The 14,203-nt window shown below is 48.6% G+C and overlaps 1 protein-coding gene across 5 annotated transcripts in view; it reads right to left on the bottom strand.

The window, feature by feature from the left end:
* Positions 1 to 14,203, bottom strand: part of LOC112545673 (uncharacterized) — a 39,794-nt gene that overhangs the window by 14,779 nt on the left and 10,812 nt on the right. For 2 of the 5 annotated variants that reach the window (XR_016347342.1, XR_016347341.1), the window contains exons 3-4: positions 4,201 to 4,348; positions 2,634 to 2,693 (exon numbers count right to left, since the gene is read on the bottom strand). Coding sequence is in view for 1 of the 5 variants with exons in the window: in XM_075913683.2 (XP_075769798.2) it covers positions 11,199 to 12,328 (1,130 nt within the window). In the remaining 4 variants the exon portion in view is untranslated. The other 3 variants (XR_016347339.1, XR_016347340.1, XM_075913683.2) reach the window with 3 other exon arrangements.

The following is a 14,203-nucleotide window of genomic DNA, read 5'->3' as shown; positions in this document are numbered from 1 at the left end:
CCTGGCCCCTTCCCCCACGCAGGACAGGACCCTCTGCTCCCCAGGATTTCCCCACCACCACCAGCGGGGCTGTGTGCAGAAGGGACAGCATGACCCCCTGGGTGCGGGGCTTCCCCCTGCCTCTACAGCCTCCCCCCACCCAGTCTGGCCCCTTCCCTCTCGCAGGACGAGCCCATGATCCACGGAGGGCCTTACCTGCCAGACGACTGTGCTGATGATGGACCTGCCCACCCCAAACTGGTTTGCCATGGAGAGGTAGCTGTCTGGGATGGCCAGTTTCCACAGGGCAATCACAACCCTCTTCTCAACGGGAATGGTGGGGCTCAGGTGGGTGTCCTGCTTCCGGAGTGCAGGGGTGAGCCAGGTGCAGAGCTCATGAAAGGTCCCCCTGTGCATCCTAAAGTTCTGCACCCATTGCTGGTTGCCCCATTGTCCCAGCACCAGGCGCTCCCTTCCTGTCTCAGGTGGGAACGCGACTGTGAACAAGGGTCTCCTCTGTCAGGGGAGCTCTGGCCAGTGAGGTGGGATCAGGCTTGGCAGAAATCTCTCCCAGAGACTCACAGGCTGGAGAGATGTTTGTTGGGAAGCATTTTGTAAATGTTGATGGATTTAAACAATTCCCTCAAGTGGTGGGTTTGAAGCTTTCATTTAAAAATTGTCTCTATTCAGATGTTCACAGTTGTAAGGAATTAGTGTGTGTGTGTGTGTGTGTGTGTGTGTGTGTGTGTGTGTGTGGTGGGGGGGGGCTGTCAGCCAATGAGAAGCAATAAATAATGATTTACTGGCAGTCAATACTGTCACTTACAAAGCTTTACGGGCATAGATCGATGTAACTACAGAAAGCAAAGGGGCTGTGCCTGCTGCCACTTCCCTCAGCTCCCATTGGCCGGGAACAGGGAACCTTAGCCACTGGAAGCTGCAGGCGTGGGGCCTGTGGTTGAACAACACCAGCACGAGGCCTGGCAGCTGCACTCATATTGCTCTGATGGGCTGCACATGCCCGTGGGCTGCAGGCTTCTCATCACTGTTCTCAGGGGAGACTTTTGTGCCCCTGGGTTCTGCTTAGAGAAGGAGGCCAACAATTATCAACTATGTTCACTCCCTCTGGGTACGTCCAGACTTTAGGTCTTTTCTTGGATACCTGCAGGATCCCGGAAAAGCTCTGCCGTGTCCAAGGAACATGTCTGCTTTTACGAAGAAATTATCAGAAAAGTGGACATGTTTTGTCGTCATCTCTGTACACCTCAATTTACGAGGAAGAAAGGATGTTCCAAAAGACACTTTTTTTTGAAAATTTGCAGACGAGCCAAATTTCAGAAAAGCCTGTTTTAGAAGTAAATCGGAAAAAGATATGCAATTTGCATACTGCAAATTGTGTTTCTTTTTCTGAATTATCTTTGTAGTCTAGACATAGTCTTTGAGGTATCTGGCACTGGCCACTGTCAGCAGACAGGATACTGGGCTAGATGGACCAATATGGCTGTTCTTATATTTGAAAAGGCACCAATATTGTCCTTCTGATGTCTTGTACCCTCAAGGCTACACTTCCTTTTGAGAGTATCAGAGGGGTAGCCATGTTAGTCTGAACCTGCAAAAGCGGAGAGGAGTCCTGTGGCACCTTATAGGACTTCGGTTAGTCTATAAGGTACCACAGGACTCCTCGCCGCTTTTCCTTTTGAAGACCATGTCCTCCACAACACGTGTCATCTCATCCTGGAACTTTTCCATGGAGAGAGGTGCAGAGTTGAGCAGAAGGCTCAACAGTGCCATTGCCCTGTGTGCTCAATGCTCACCCTGGTGACCTAGGCCTGTCACCTTGAACTGGGCAGTGAATGCCCTGGTGCAGAAGGAAAATAAACACCCTTGTGTTGCATCATTTTTCAGCCTCTCCCCACTCCCCAATGGGCTTTGCTTCTCCAGCTCCCTCTGTGCTCTAACTCGTAACAACTTACATCATCCCACACCATCAGCCAGCTGCGAGGGCTGTGACAGTCTGTGGGAGTCAGGCATCTGCCTGCCAGATCTGTGGCCCAGTAATGCTGCCACTGCATCCTCCCAGGCCATTGGATTCAAAAGGGCCTGGAGTTCCCGGTTGCCACCAAAGCACCCTGTGACATGCTACAGGCAGCTCTGAGGACTGGGGGGAGTGTGGTCTGAGACCTGGCTTCCACTAGCTCTACCTCTTCTGCCCAAGGCCTGGCCCCTTCCAGGAGCTTGGAGCCAGACTCCCCACACACACCTTGCTCAGGGCCCACGTAGGATGTGTTCTCCCCTGCAGAGACTGAAAGACTCCCTAGAGATCTCAAGACAGTGGGGTCCTGGCAGAGGCAATACAGAGGGATGGAGAGGGATGGCCCACTCACATCCCAGGCCTAGGTCACTGAAGTCCAGCCTAGCCCCCTGACTCCCTCTATCCTTGTGCCCCCAGCCCCTGAGGAAGTGGGTCTGGCCCACGAAAGCTCATCACCTAATAAACCATCTTGTTAGTCTTTAAAGTGCTACATAGTCCTGTTTTTTTGTTATTTGTGGGGCTGTTTTTATTGCTTTAATTTTTAAATTTATCCATAATCTCGTGAAGATGGTTTCAAAGGATTTTTCTCGTCACTTTAAGTTGTGACCATGTGCAATCTTACCTTGTCTGTGCACTACTAGGGACTCCCCTCTTTGTGTCTCCAGTACAGAGGGCAGAGTGTCTGGTGGGGGAAAAGGAGAAAGAGACGAGATTTCATGCTTTCGGATTTATAAGAGTATCCCCAGTTTGACCTGACCTAGCCTGGTTTGAATTTTGACAGAGGGGCACAAGGGCGCACACAGGTTTTCAATATAAACATAAACTGATCTGAAACCTTCCTTTTTCTCTCTCATTCAGGAATCTCCCAGCAATGCAGCCAAAAGCCTTTAGGTCTCATACCCAACCTAGGGGAGATGCAATTGTAAGAGATTTATTTTCCTCTCATCCTTCCTTCCCCCCCTCCAGACACCAGCTGCTTTCTCTCATCCACCTGTTGGCTTTTGTCAGACCCTAGACCCAGATCCTGCAAAGACTTTAGCATAAAAGTAATTTTACCCACTTTGGCGCTGTGATGGCCAGCACTCGGTGACTAAAGGATTAAACTCAGGTAGCTCACAAGGCTGTTGACAGGGGGCAGAAGAACTAATGGGATACAGTGCTGAAATTTGACTTGCATATACCTTTTTTGTTTTGTTAATAAAATCACCTTTTTGTAAGGTGATGATTTGATTCTTGTGTCCTGGAAAGACACAGGTCGTTGGTCTGGGTCTGTGTGTGTGTGTCTGCATGCCTCAGACTGAGAGGTCAGCTGCCAGAGACTGCCGTTGTTTTCTCTTTGTTTTCAAGCTCTTTGGTGGTAAAGAGCTTCCCTTTGGAAGCAGTCCAAGTGCTTTCTGCCTGGGATCAAGAAGAAAGGGTTTTTTTCTTTTATTTCACTTGGTGGTGGCAGCTACTCCCTAAAAAAGTCAGTGAATCTGCGACTCTGATGAATTCTTGTACGTAGAGCCTATAGAGGGAAGGTCTCTTGTGGGTCTCCATCTTCTTTACTCAGAGTACCAGAGTGGGGACCAGCCCTGACAGGTGCCTTTGACAGGAATGGGATGGTAACAGTTTGCAGGGTCAGGTCTCACCATTGTAAGCCCCTCTGTTAACTCAGCATCTCTACGGAGCTCAGCACAATGGGGCCCTTGGCCTCCACAGACTGGCACACACTGTAATGCAGTCATTATACAAGGTGAAAACTGGAGCTGGGACAGGGTTGGATCAATGGGCCAGATTCACCCTGAACTGGCCGAGGACTGCAGGGGGCAGTTTGTGACTCTCCTAGTCCATGGATGCAGAGCTCTGTGCAGATCTTGGCATAGGCTAGGGGAGTCTCAAGATCCAGCCAAAGCAGCATCCCTGTTTCTCTGGCCCCATGGGCTTTCCAAGTTGGGAGGGATGAAAAATTAGGCATTTTTGCTAAATTTGGGGCTCAGTGTTGTGACTTTTAGTGAATCATGAATTAATACGAGGTGTGCTGGCACCAGGGCACCTGTTACTCCCACTCAGTTTCTCTATTTTCCATCTTTCACTCAAATGATCCATCATCTAATTATGACCCAGCTTGCCAGAGCACCTCCCATCTCCCTTCTCCTGCTGTATCAGAGGCTCATCCCAATTTCCCCGTCAAGATCCCTTCTCAGCACCTTTGAACTTCCTCAGAGTCTTCACTAGAGCAACAGTTTTCTGGGCGAAATGACAGATTCCCAAATCCAGTTCAGGAGAAATCTCCTCTGGCGGCTGGAACGGCCTCGTCTCACACCTGGAGAGAGACAACGCCATGTACCTGACATCCTAGAAAGAGAGAGAGAGAGAGAGAGACGCATCTCAGTTCCATATGAGACATTGGGAACACCCACTAGACATAGAAAGGGGACCTCACCCAAGGGAAGGGATTTTGCAAACATGGGGAAGAGAGGCCCTGCCCTGGCCCCAGGGCCATGGATTCCCTGAGCGAATGGGGCTTTGCCATCTCTACTATCTTTGTGCCTGTGACTCTGCAAAGCACAACAGTCACTCACATGCCAGCAATGCACACGGAGTTACACTGAGATCGGACACCTGGATCTCAGCGCTTGTGATTCAGGAGCATCCCTTCCCTGTATGGGGAGCTGGGTTGTTTCCAACCACTGGCGCTAGTGTCCAGTTGTCCCAGGGCCCTCAACCTCAGGCCTCATCCGCACTCCTGTCCTTCCCCAATGCCACACCCCATACTGCCTTGCCTCTTCCCCACCTTTCTCCTGAGCACACCCTATGCCCAATCCTTCTTCTCCCTCCCAGCATTGCCTTTACACGGTGGAACAGCTGACTGCAGCAGGCAGGAGGTGCTGGGGAAAAAGGAGAAGCTGGCTGCTAAGCACCAACTAATTTTTTCCATGGGTGGTCCAGCCCTGCAGCACCCACAGAAGTGGTGCCTGTGCTTCTCCCTCAGTCTCACCCGCAGGAATTCACTCGCTGGCTTCTGACACTTCCCCTCCAGCTCACTGATCACCTTGCTGAGATGGGAAATCTGTGCGGAGAGTTTCCTGACAGTGTCTTTGTTTTACAGTTTTGGCCCCAATATGCCTTAAAGGGATGTCTCCGGGCCTCCTGGAAAATAATATGTGCAGTTTGGGAGAAGTTTTGTGAACATCACCATGAATAGGAATTAACTCATACATATGTATATTTTAGAAATGTCCGTCTGTGAGTCTCTTTGCTCAAGTACTCCTAAATGGGAAGAGCTAGGACCACCAATTTTGGTTTACAGCTTCTTCCTATCCTAACGTAAAGCAAAGCCAGGGTTTGGCTGTGCCAGGACAATGGGCTGTGCTGGGAAAGGGACTGTTTTCTGTAACATTGAAGGGAGGGGCACAGAGAAGAGAGATGCGAAACTGAGAGTAGCCAATGGGGGTGCTGAGCCTGCAGGGGAAAGCTATATGCAGAGTGGCCACTTGGGGGGGGACGACAGTCATACCACCAAAAGAGTGACCAGCAGAGCTGGGGCTCTGCCATCTTGTCGGTCACCAGACCAGGTAAGTAGCTCCCCCCCCCATCCCAAACCTTTCTCCTCCCCTAGCCCTTGCCACAGCACCAGAAGGAGGTCAGGGAGCTGGGAGGAGACAGAAGGCCGCAGGAGGTGTGAGGGAGAGAGAAGGGCCCTGCTGGCCATTGGAAACTGGGGGTAGGTGGAGAGGCGGAGGGGGTGAGAAAAGGCCCTGCAGACAGGGAAAGGAGAGAAAGTCCCCTCTGGCCCTGAGCGCCTACTCAGCGCCCAACCCTCACTTTTGCCTCGCCCTACCTACACCCATCACCAGCCCCCTGCCCTGAAGGACCAGGGCAATGCCAAGCAAGTCTTGTAGTTACTTTAAATGCATCTTTCATGCTTCAGTTTTTCCCACATATACACAAGTACACACACAAGAGACTATTTCAGGACAATGGAGAAACACACACAAGCCCATGTTCCTCAAAGTCATAGAGAAATCTACCAATAAAAAACCTTCCCACCTCCATGTGAAGCGGACAGGAGGCTGCAGACAGGAGAGTTTGAGAGGGCGCACAAGAGATCCCGCCACTGAACAGGCTGCCAGAAGAGTGGACTAGCTTTGGCGTGAGTGAGTGAGTTTGCTGGACTGTTTGTTTGCATTTTGTTTCTGTTCTGTTGCAGGTGATTTCAGTTACTGTGGCGGTTGGAACTGTGTGACTGGGAGTGTTTAATCTTTTGTTCCCTTGATTGCCTTTGATCAGCCTCACACAGCCTTGGGATCAGCCTCACACTGTGTCGCTATCGAGGGGGTAGTCCTGACCTGACAGGGAAGCTGGGTACGCGCAAAGATCAAAGAGCGCAAACGGCATGAACTGTATCCTGCGCACGCGCACCCAGCTGGAAACAGTTATACAAAGCATCTGAGCTGTGGTACGGGACAAGCCCAACACCATGAGTGAAGCACCCACTGGGACCACTCTAAGAGGAACTCATGGATCATTTCACAGCTCCTAGTCTGTTGAAAATTCCCACATGTCCTTGCTGGGCACTGGGTTTGAAAAGGATTCAGATGCTCAGAGAAAACTTTCCCACATCAGACAAATCCAAAATCTTCCCTTCTGGTTCCTTTCTTGCCAGGCTGGAGTGCCACTGCTTTGCTCAGCTGTTTGCGTACTGTGAGGGATGCACCTTGTGGTGCCAGTAACCAGTTATTAAAATGCAAAGTTATTGCCCATAAGACAGAACAGCAACTCAATACCTTGTGTTCCTGGACAGCTTCCTGTATGGGAACCACTGTCTGAGCTCTGTGAGCATAGGGGTGGGTGGAAAACCAGACAGGTAGAAGAAGTCTGATCATCTTCACAGAACAGTTTCAGATCTTCCTGCTGTTCCCTACACACCCTGACTCATCCAGTTTCCTTTGCTGCCTCCGGACGCTGTTTCTGTCTGTCACCAGCTGCCTATCTGACCTGAGGTTTCTCTGTTGCATAGTTTGTCTTTACTGGGGGCCATGCGTGAGCTGTCAGGGGTGTGGTGAAAGCAGCTCATTCCCTCCTTTCCTGGCCTGCCAGCAGCACAGACACACTTTGCTTCAACTCTATGTGCCAGAAAAATGCCGTTCACAGAGTTGTGGTGCCCACGTCTCCCTAAGGACAGGCTGGTGCAGCATGAGTGCCAGGGCTCCCTGCACCTGCCCAGAGGAAGGCACCTGCAGGGCAGAGATTTAGATGGAGCCACAGATCAGGGGAGAAAATCTAGGAAACGGGGAGATTCTGGGGCTCAGAGAGACTGCGTGTGAACAGGGAAGGTTGGAATTAACCCACATCCAGTGTGTGTCCTACCCTGTGTGTCTGGGCAGCCTCATCCAGGAGCAGCACCCAGTGAGATCTGTGCTTCGGGGATCTCCAGCAAACCACACACATGGCTTCCCCATCCTCCTCAAAGAACAGAACCAGGGCTTTGCCATGTCTCTCTCACATTCCCATTGCCTGGTTTCAAATCCACTTGTTTGAGTTTTTCCACGATATTTGCTGGTGGGTAGTTATTCCTCAGAGCCCCTTTCTGGGTTTGGGCTCTACAGCTGGGGTAGTACAAGAGGTCAGAGCCCAGCTCTGCCCATGTCCCACAGTGCTGCATGATGCAGCATCGGCGGAAGTTGTACCCACAGTGTAGGGTCACTGGGTCTGAGACATTCCAGGCAGATGGGACATTTGGCTTCCTCTTGGATTTCCCGTACAGGAGTTGCTGTGGCCATGGCTGTGTGCTCTCTGGGCTTCTGGTCTCTCTGCAGCAGAAATGGTTTTGCCGACAATGGGCAGTGACATCACAAGGGCCTTTTGCAGCACCTCAGCTTATTGGCTAAAGGAGGTTGTGAGGTGGTGACCTCACAGAGAGCCCACGACAAGGGCCAGGTGGGACAGGCTGCAGGGCAGGGTCAATCCCAGAGACCCCCATCGTTTTGTGATTAGGAGTCTCGTTATTGAGGCCATGAAAATGAAATGCAAATTTTGGCCCTGGTGCTTCTCACATTCTTCTATTTCTATACAGCTATAAATATTTTTAACTGTCTCTTCAACCCTTCACCGCTGAAACAACAAAAAACATGCACACAAAAAAGAGGTGGGGTGTGTGTGATGAGGGAGAAAGAAGTGAAAAGAAAGAGGAGTTGGGAAAGAAAAAGCAGAAGTTGTGTGTGTGTGTGTTAGGAAGGGAAATAAACAATAAACAATGAGTTAGGAAAGGAAAGAGAAGGCAAAAAACAAAATACAGGCAGCAATAACAAATTTAACCTGCTAAAAAGAAGGGGGGCTTCACAGGCAGACAAAACATCTGGACGCTCTGGCCCAGCTCGAGGAGGATAGTGGAGGTTGCCACTTGATCTTGCAAACTAATTGCGCTGCCTTCATTTCCAGGCTGGATACCCACTTGGGCAGCATAAGGGAACCCTCCAAAATCCTCTGGGATCAGGCATTCCCTAACCAGAGGGAGGCCGGAGGTATGAGATACCCGTGCCACCCATCCCCAGGCTGTGCTCGTTTGAGAGGCCCCCCCCCCCAATTTCTCTATGGCTCTGACCTGGGCAGGAGAGAAGGGCCATGACCTCTCTCACTTCCCCTCCTTGGGGACCAATCTGCCTTAGCATAGGGTTTCCTGTGTAGGGAAAGCTCATCTGGCTCATCCCTCTCATGCTTGTGTTAAGAAGGATGCAAGTTGGGTCCCCCTTTAACTTCCCTCCCTTGCCCCAGATTACAAATTGCAGTCCCAGTTCCCTTCTGCTCTTCCCACTGGGCTCTGAGCATCATTGAGTTTCCTATATTCCCTAGGATGGGCTGGGGCTTGTTCTGGGAACCCTGCAATGAAGCCCTAACAATTCCCTTCAAGCTCCATGGGCTGCTGTTTTCATTCACCTCCTGCTTCAGCCTGTCGCTCTGTCTCCTGTCACACCCGTCTCTGCCGGGCCACTGCCTTTGCTGGGCGAGGCAGGGTTACTGCCCAGGGGAGTTGGCTCTGCCCTTAGCCTTTCTTCCTTTTCATTATATTTATTTGTGTTGTTCCTTTGAATTATGTTTTTATTATTGCTGCTCTTTGCTGAGAGAGCTACTGGGAGGCCCCAGGTTTCCAAAGACCATTACCAGCTTCCTCTACAAAATCAGTAACCTTTTCCCCAAAGCCACTGTTAACTGATCTCTCTCGCCTTCTCCCTTTCTTCTCAACTAGTCCCATTCCCTATGACATTTTCCACTCCTCTAGACTACCAGCCTGAGCCATGAGACTCAGTACTGGAATGTAGCTGTGAATCAAATCACAGCCAGGGCCACAGGGATATCATAGAGAGCGCCTGTCCTGCTGTCCTCTCCTCTTCCACAATCCTTCCCTCCTCTCCATCGCTCATGACTAGCTCACCACATTTGCTACCCAAAGGTTTCAGAACCCAAAGCAGTGGTCAATGAAATACTGCTAGGTGACATCAGGAATAAAACAATGAGGCCCCAGGTCCTCTGAATAACAAATAACTGATACAACCAGAGAGCTTTTTTAAAATTAGGTTTTAAGCAAACACACACACGTGCACTAAATAGACCCGTAATGCAAAGCATTCCAAACATTATAATTACCCAAAGACTGAGACAGTTTGAGTAATTAATAGCTGGCTTTTGGTGAGCTTCCTTCCATCCAGTTGCTGGGGAGTTTAGGTACCAAGTTCTTGCCTGAAGAAAAACTCCCTTGGATTTCTCCAAAGTAGACTGATTTTTTTATAGCTACCTTAAAGCACATAACACATCCTGATGCCTAGTGGATCACCATAGGAACCCACTGTGGGTCACTAATTCATCGAGTTTTAGCAAATAATGGTTATCAACGCATTTTAGTTATAACACTAATACATTACAGACACTTAAAACCAAGGTGAGCTCTTTAAACATTCCTTGTATGGTACATTAACTTTTTGTCCCACTGTGATAAGCAAAACTGGAAATATGCAGTTATTTGGCTTTGACTCTCGAAGTCCTAAATATTAGTCCTAGCTGTGCAATATTTGGTTTTCAGCTACCAATGGCTGGACATACAAAATAGCTAATGTTAGGTTCAATTCTCCCACAAAACCATGACAGCTTCCACTGTTTAACAGCCTTTAGTGAGGGACCTTCTCAAAAGCTTCCTGAAAGACAAAGTACACTATATCCCCTGGATCATGTTTGTTCACATGTTTACTGACCCCTCAAAGAATTCTAATACAATGGTGAGGTATGATTTCTCTTTACAGAAAGCACTGTTGATTTCTCTCCAAAAGGATCATGTGCATCTCTATGTGGGATAACTCTGTACTTCAACCTATGTCCCTGGCACCGAAGGTAGGCTTCCCCACATGGAATGCCTGGGATTGCCTCTGAATCCTTTAAAAAAATTAGCATCATGTTAGCCATCCTTCAGTCAGATGTTGCAGAAACTTAAGGAACAGGTTCCATACTATACTCAGCAGTGCACTGTAGGCACCCAGGCTGTTGGCTGCCCCCCAAGCTACAGTGCAGTTCAGAAGCCAGGGGAAGGCAGGCGGGGCCCAATCTGGCAGGTCTGACCAAGGCTGCTTCTCTCTACACAAAATAGCCTGGGAGAGGGTGGAAGGAGATGGTTCCCTCCCAGCTTTGAACCCAGAGGCTCAGGTGCTTACTCAGGGTAGGGAAGCAAGCAGTTCAAATCAGCACCAAGTCATTTCTTGCACGGTAGTGGAATCACATGCAAACCCTGTCACACATTCCACTTTATGTTTAGAAGAATTTTCCACAACCTGCAGCAGTTAGAAAGCTGTACTATTTTCCCTATTTCTAACACTTTTCTTTCATGCCATTTGGAATAAAGATATTTTTCACAGAATCATAGAACACTACAGCTGGAAGGAACCTCTAGAGGGCATCAAATCCAATCCCCTGCCCTCATGGCTGGACCAAACACCATCTAGATGATCCCTAACTTGTTCTTAAATTACTCCAGTGATGGAGATTCCACAACTTCCCTAGGCAATTTATTCCAGTGCTCCACTACCCTCACAGGAAGTTTTTTGTAATGTAAAATCGAAAGCTCCTTGTTGCAATTTAAGCCCATTTTCCCCACAGTCAGAGCTATTAAAAGGGTTCTTTGATGTTCAAAAACATTTCAGCTACAATTGAACCTTTGTAATTAGTCAGAGCAGTTATAAGGTTTCTCTCCTATGTGTGTTCTCTTATGTCTAACAAGATCTGATCTCTGATTGAAGCTTTTCCCACACTCAGAGCAGCTGAACGGTTTCTCCCCTGTGTGGATTCTCTGATGTTTAATCAGGTTTGAATTCTGACTGAAGCTTTTCCCACACTCAGAGCAATTGAAGGGCTTCTCCCCTGTGTGGATTCTCCTATGTCTAACAAGGTCTGACCTATGACTGAAGCTTTTCCCACACTCGGAGCAGCTGAACGGTTTCTCTCCTGTGTGGATTCTCCTGTGTTTAACAAGGTCTGGCTTCTCACTGAAGCTTTTTCCACAATCAGAGCAGTTGAAGGGTTTCTCCCCTGTGTGGATTCTCCTATGTCTAATAAGGTTTGAACTCTGACTGAAGCTTTTCCCACAGTCAGAGCAGCTGAAGGGTTTCTCCCCTGTGTGGATTCTCTGATGTTTAATCAGGTTTGCATTCTGACTGAAGCTTTTTCCACACACAGAGCAGTTGAAGGGTTTCTCCCCTGTGTGGATTTGCCTATGTCTAACAAGGTGTGAGCACTGACTAAAGCTTTTCCCACAGTCAGAGCAGATGAAGGACTTCTCTATTCTGTGGTTTTTCTGGTGTTTAATAACACCTGATTGGCAATGTAAGCTTTTCCCACAGTCAGGGCAGTCACAGATTTTCTCAGTTGGATGCATTCCCTGATGGGTAATAAGCTTTGAGTGCTGATTGCAGTTATTCCTACAGTCAGACAAGTTGAAGGGTTTCTCGCCTGTGTGGATTCTCTGGTGTAAAATGAGGACCTGTCTACACTGGAAACTTTTCCCATAGTCACTGCAAGGGTAGGTTTCCTCTCGATGGGGGATTTTTTGTTGAACAGTTTCTCTGTTCTTTTTTATGTGTCTGTTCCTGTGATAGGATTTACCCTGTCCCTCCACTGCATGGTTTCCCTGCTGTTTTTCTGGGCTATGCTGACTTGCATAGGTCTCTCCCTGCTTAGGAGTCTGAAAAAGGTGCCCTTCATATATTGACAGTAACATCCCATGTGGAGCCACTTGCTCCAGACTTTCTTGCTGAAGACTTTCCTCATAGTTCTTCCTCAGCATCCCATCACCTGCTGGGATAGAGACAGAAACCAGACAGGAGTCATTCGCTGTGCTGTGCTGTGCTGTGCTGAAAGGGGAACAGGAAAAGGGAGAGAAAACATCCAAACAAATGCTGTGCAGGTTGAAATTGCCACGGCCCTCCCTCATCCTTCATGAAAATATGGATTTTCATAAAGCTTCTTCTAGACAGGCATAACTCATCATGTAACATACCATTTTTACTGTTACAGTCTGCTGAATCTGTATGTGCTATTTCTGTGCCTGTATCATTCTTGTGTTGCGAAGTTAGTCTTATGAAGTGTGCATCTGGTTTTAAGTCTAAATGTACTAATGAGGACCATTACTGATATGTTAGGAACGTAGCGACTCAGTACTCAAACCAACCACCAATGATGATTACATTTCTCCTGTAAGTCCAAATTGTGGTTGATCCTAGAAAGTCACATGACTGTGCCACCTGGTACTAGATTCAAGATGGATTCCAATACTTTTCCATGAGTATGGAGAGTGTGAACACATGTTCTCAGATTGGGGGAAAGCCTAAGTTAGGAAAGGAAAGCAATCAGGGCTTTGTCTTCAGCTGGCCTTAGAAATTGCCTCATCTACTGCAATAGACAGGAGGAGTACTGACTAGCACCTGGTAACCAGGTGGTTAAACCCATTTTGGAAGGGGGGCCACTTCACAAATTTCAGAAGTGGCCATGGGCCAATCCAGAAGGGGCAGGGTTAAGAACTACACTGTTGGGAGCTTTGCTTGGTTTGGGGTCTCTGCCAATGGAAGGAACTTGGAGCAGATGGCAGGGTGCTGGGGGCCAGCCTCCTCCAGAGTTGTCTAGTGTGGAGGCTTAGAGTTCACATAACACCAATGGGAGCTCTTGGCCCCGCTACTAACCTGTTGCTTGTCAGCTGCTGGCAGGCACAAGCCCTTTGAACAGAAGCAGTTGAAAGGGCTCGTGCCTCCCGGGCAATGGGACAGTGGGACTGAGAGCTGTGAGCCCTTTCAATTGCTTCTGTTTAAAGGGCTTTTACCTGCCAGGTGGCTGCCAGGCAACGCAACTGCCCAGCAAGTGCGAGCCCTTTAAATAGAAGCAGTTGAAAAGGCTCATGCCTCTCTGGCTCCCAGGCAACGTGCTAGGGGCAGGAGTCAGCAACCTTTTAGAGGTGGAGTGCAGAAATTTGACTTATTCGCCTCTATGTACAGGGCAGAGTGCTGGTGATACTTTTTAAAGTCAAAAATAGTCCTACTTACAGCAGCTTCATTAATAAATAAATTAAGACGCAGATCTTTAGTGCAAGGGTTGGCAACATTTCAGAAGTAGCGTACTGAGATTTAACTTATTCACGGATCTGTGTGCCAGGGGCAGGCTGTGTACAGTGACCTTATTTTCTGAACCAGCTGCAGCTAGTGAGAATGGTTTAATTTAAATTATGAAACAGATTAAGCATTTTAATTTTCTCATGTTAGTTTATCAAACTTCATTTTAAATAAAGTAAAATATGTCACACACAAAAGGTTTCAATGTTTTATTTATGGCAGGAGTGGGGAACCTTTTGGGGTCAGGGGTCACTGACCCACAGAAAAATCAGTTGGGGACCACACAAGTGAGAAGCGAAAAAACTCCTTCAAAAACACCCAGCGCTCACTGATGTGGCCCCAACTGATACACATCACTCCTCTGATGCCTCAGCCTCACCGGGTGAGGGGAAACGGAGGCCTGAGGTTCAGGACATACCATAAACCAGATTTACTTTTCTGGGGTTCTAGAGTTAGTGGATTTTATGGTCCTCCTTAGGCTCTGGGGTAGGGACAAAAATAAGGGGTTCAGAGTGCAGGATAGGGCTGCCAGCAAGTAGGATAGTGATGGGGTGCAGGATCTGGGAAGGAG

Source organism: Pelodiscus sinensis, chromosome 19, assembly GCF_052426305.1.
Source record: "Pelodiscus sinensis isolate ZL-2025 chromosome 19, ASM5242630v1, whole genome shotgun sequence".
NCBI lineage: Eukaryota > Metazoa > Chordata > Testudines > Trionychidae > Pelodiscus > Pelodiscus sinensis.
Note: the sequence above shows the minus strand (reverse complement) of the source record. Positions and strands in the feature narration are given on the sequence as shown.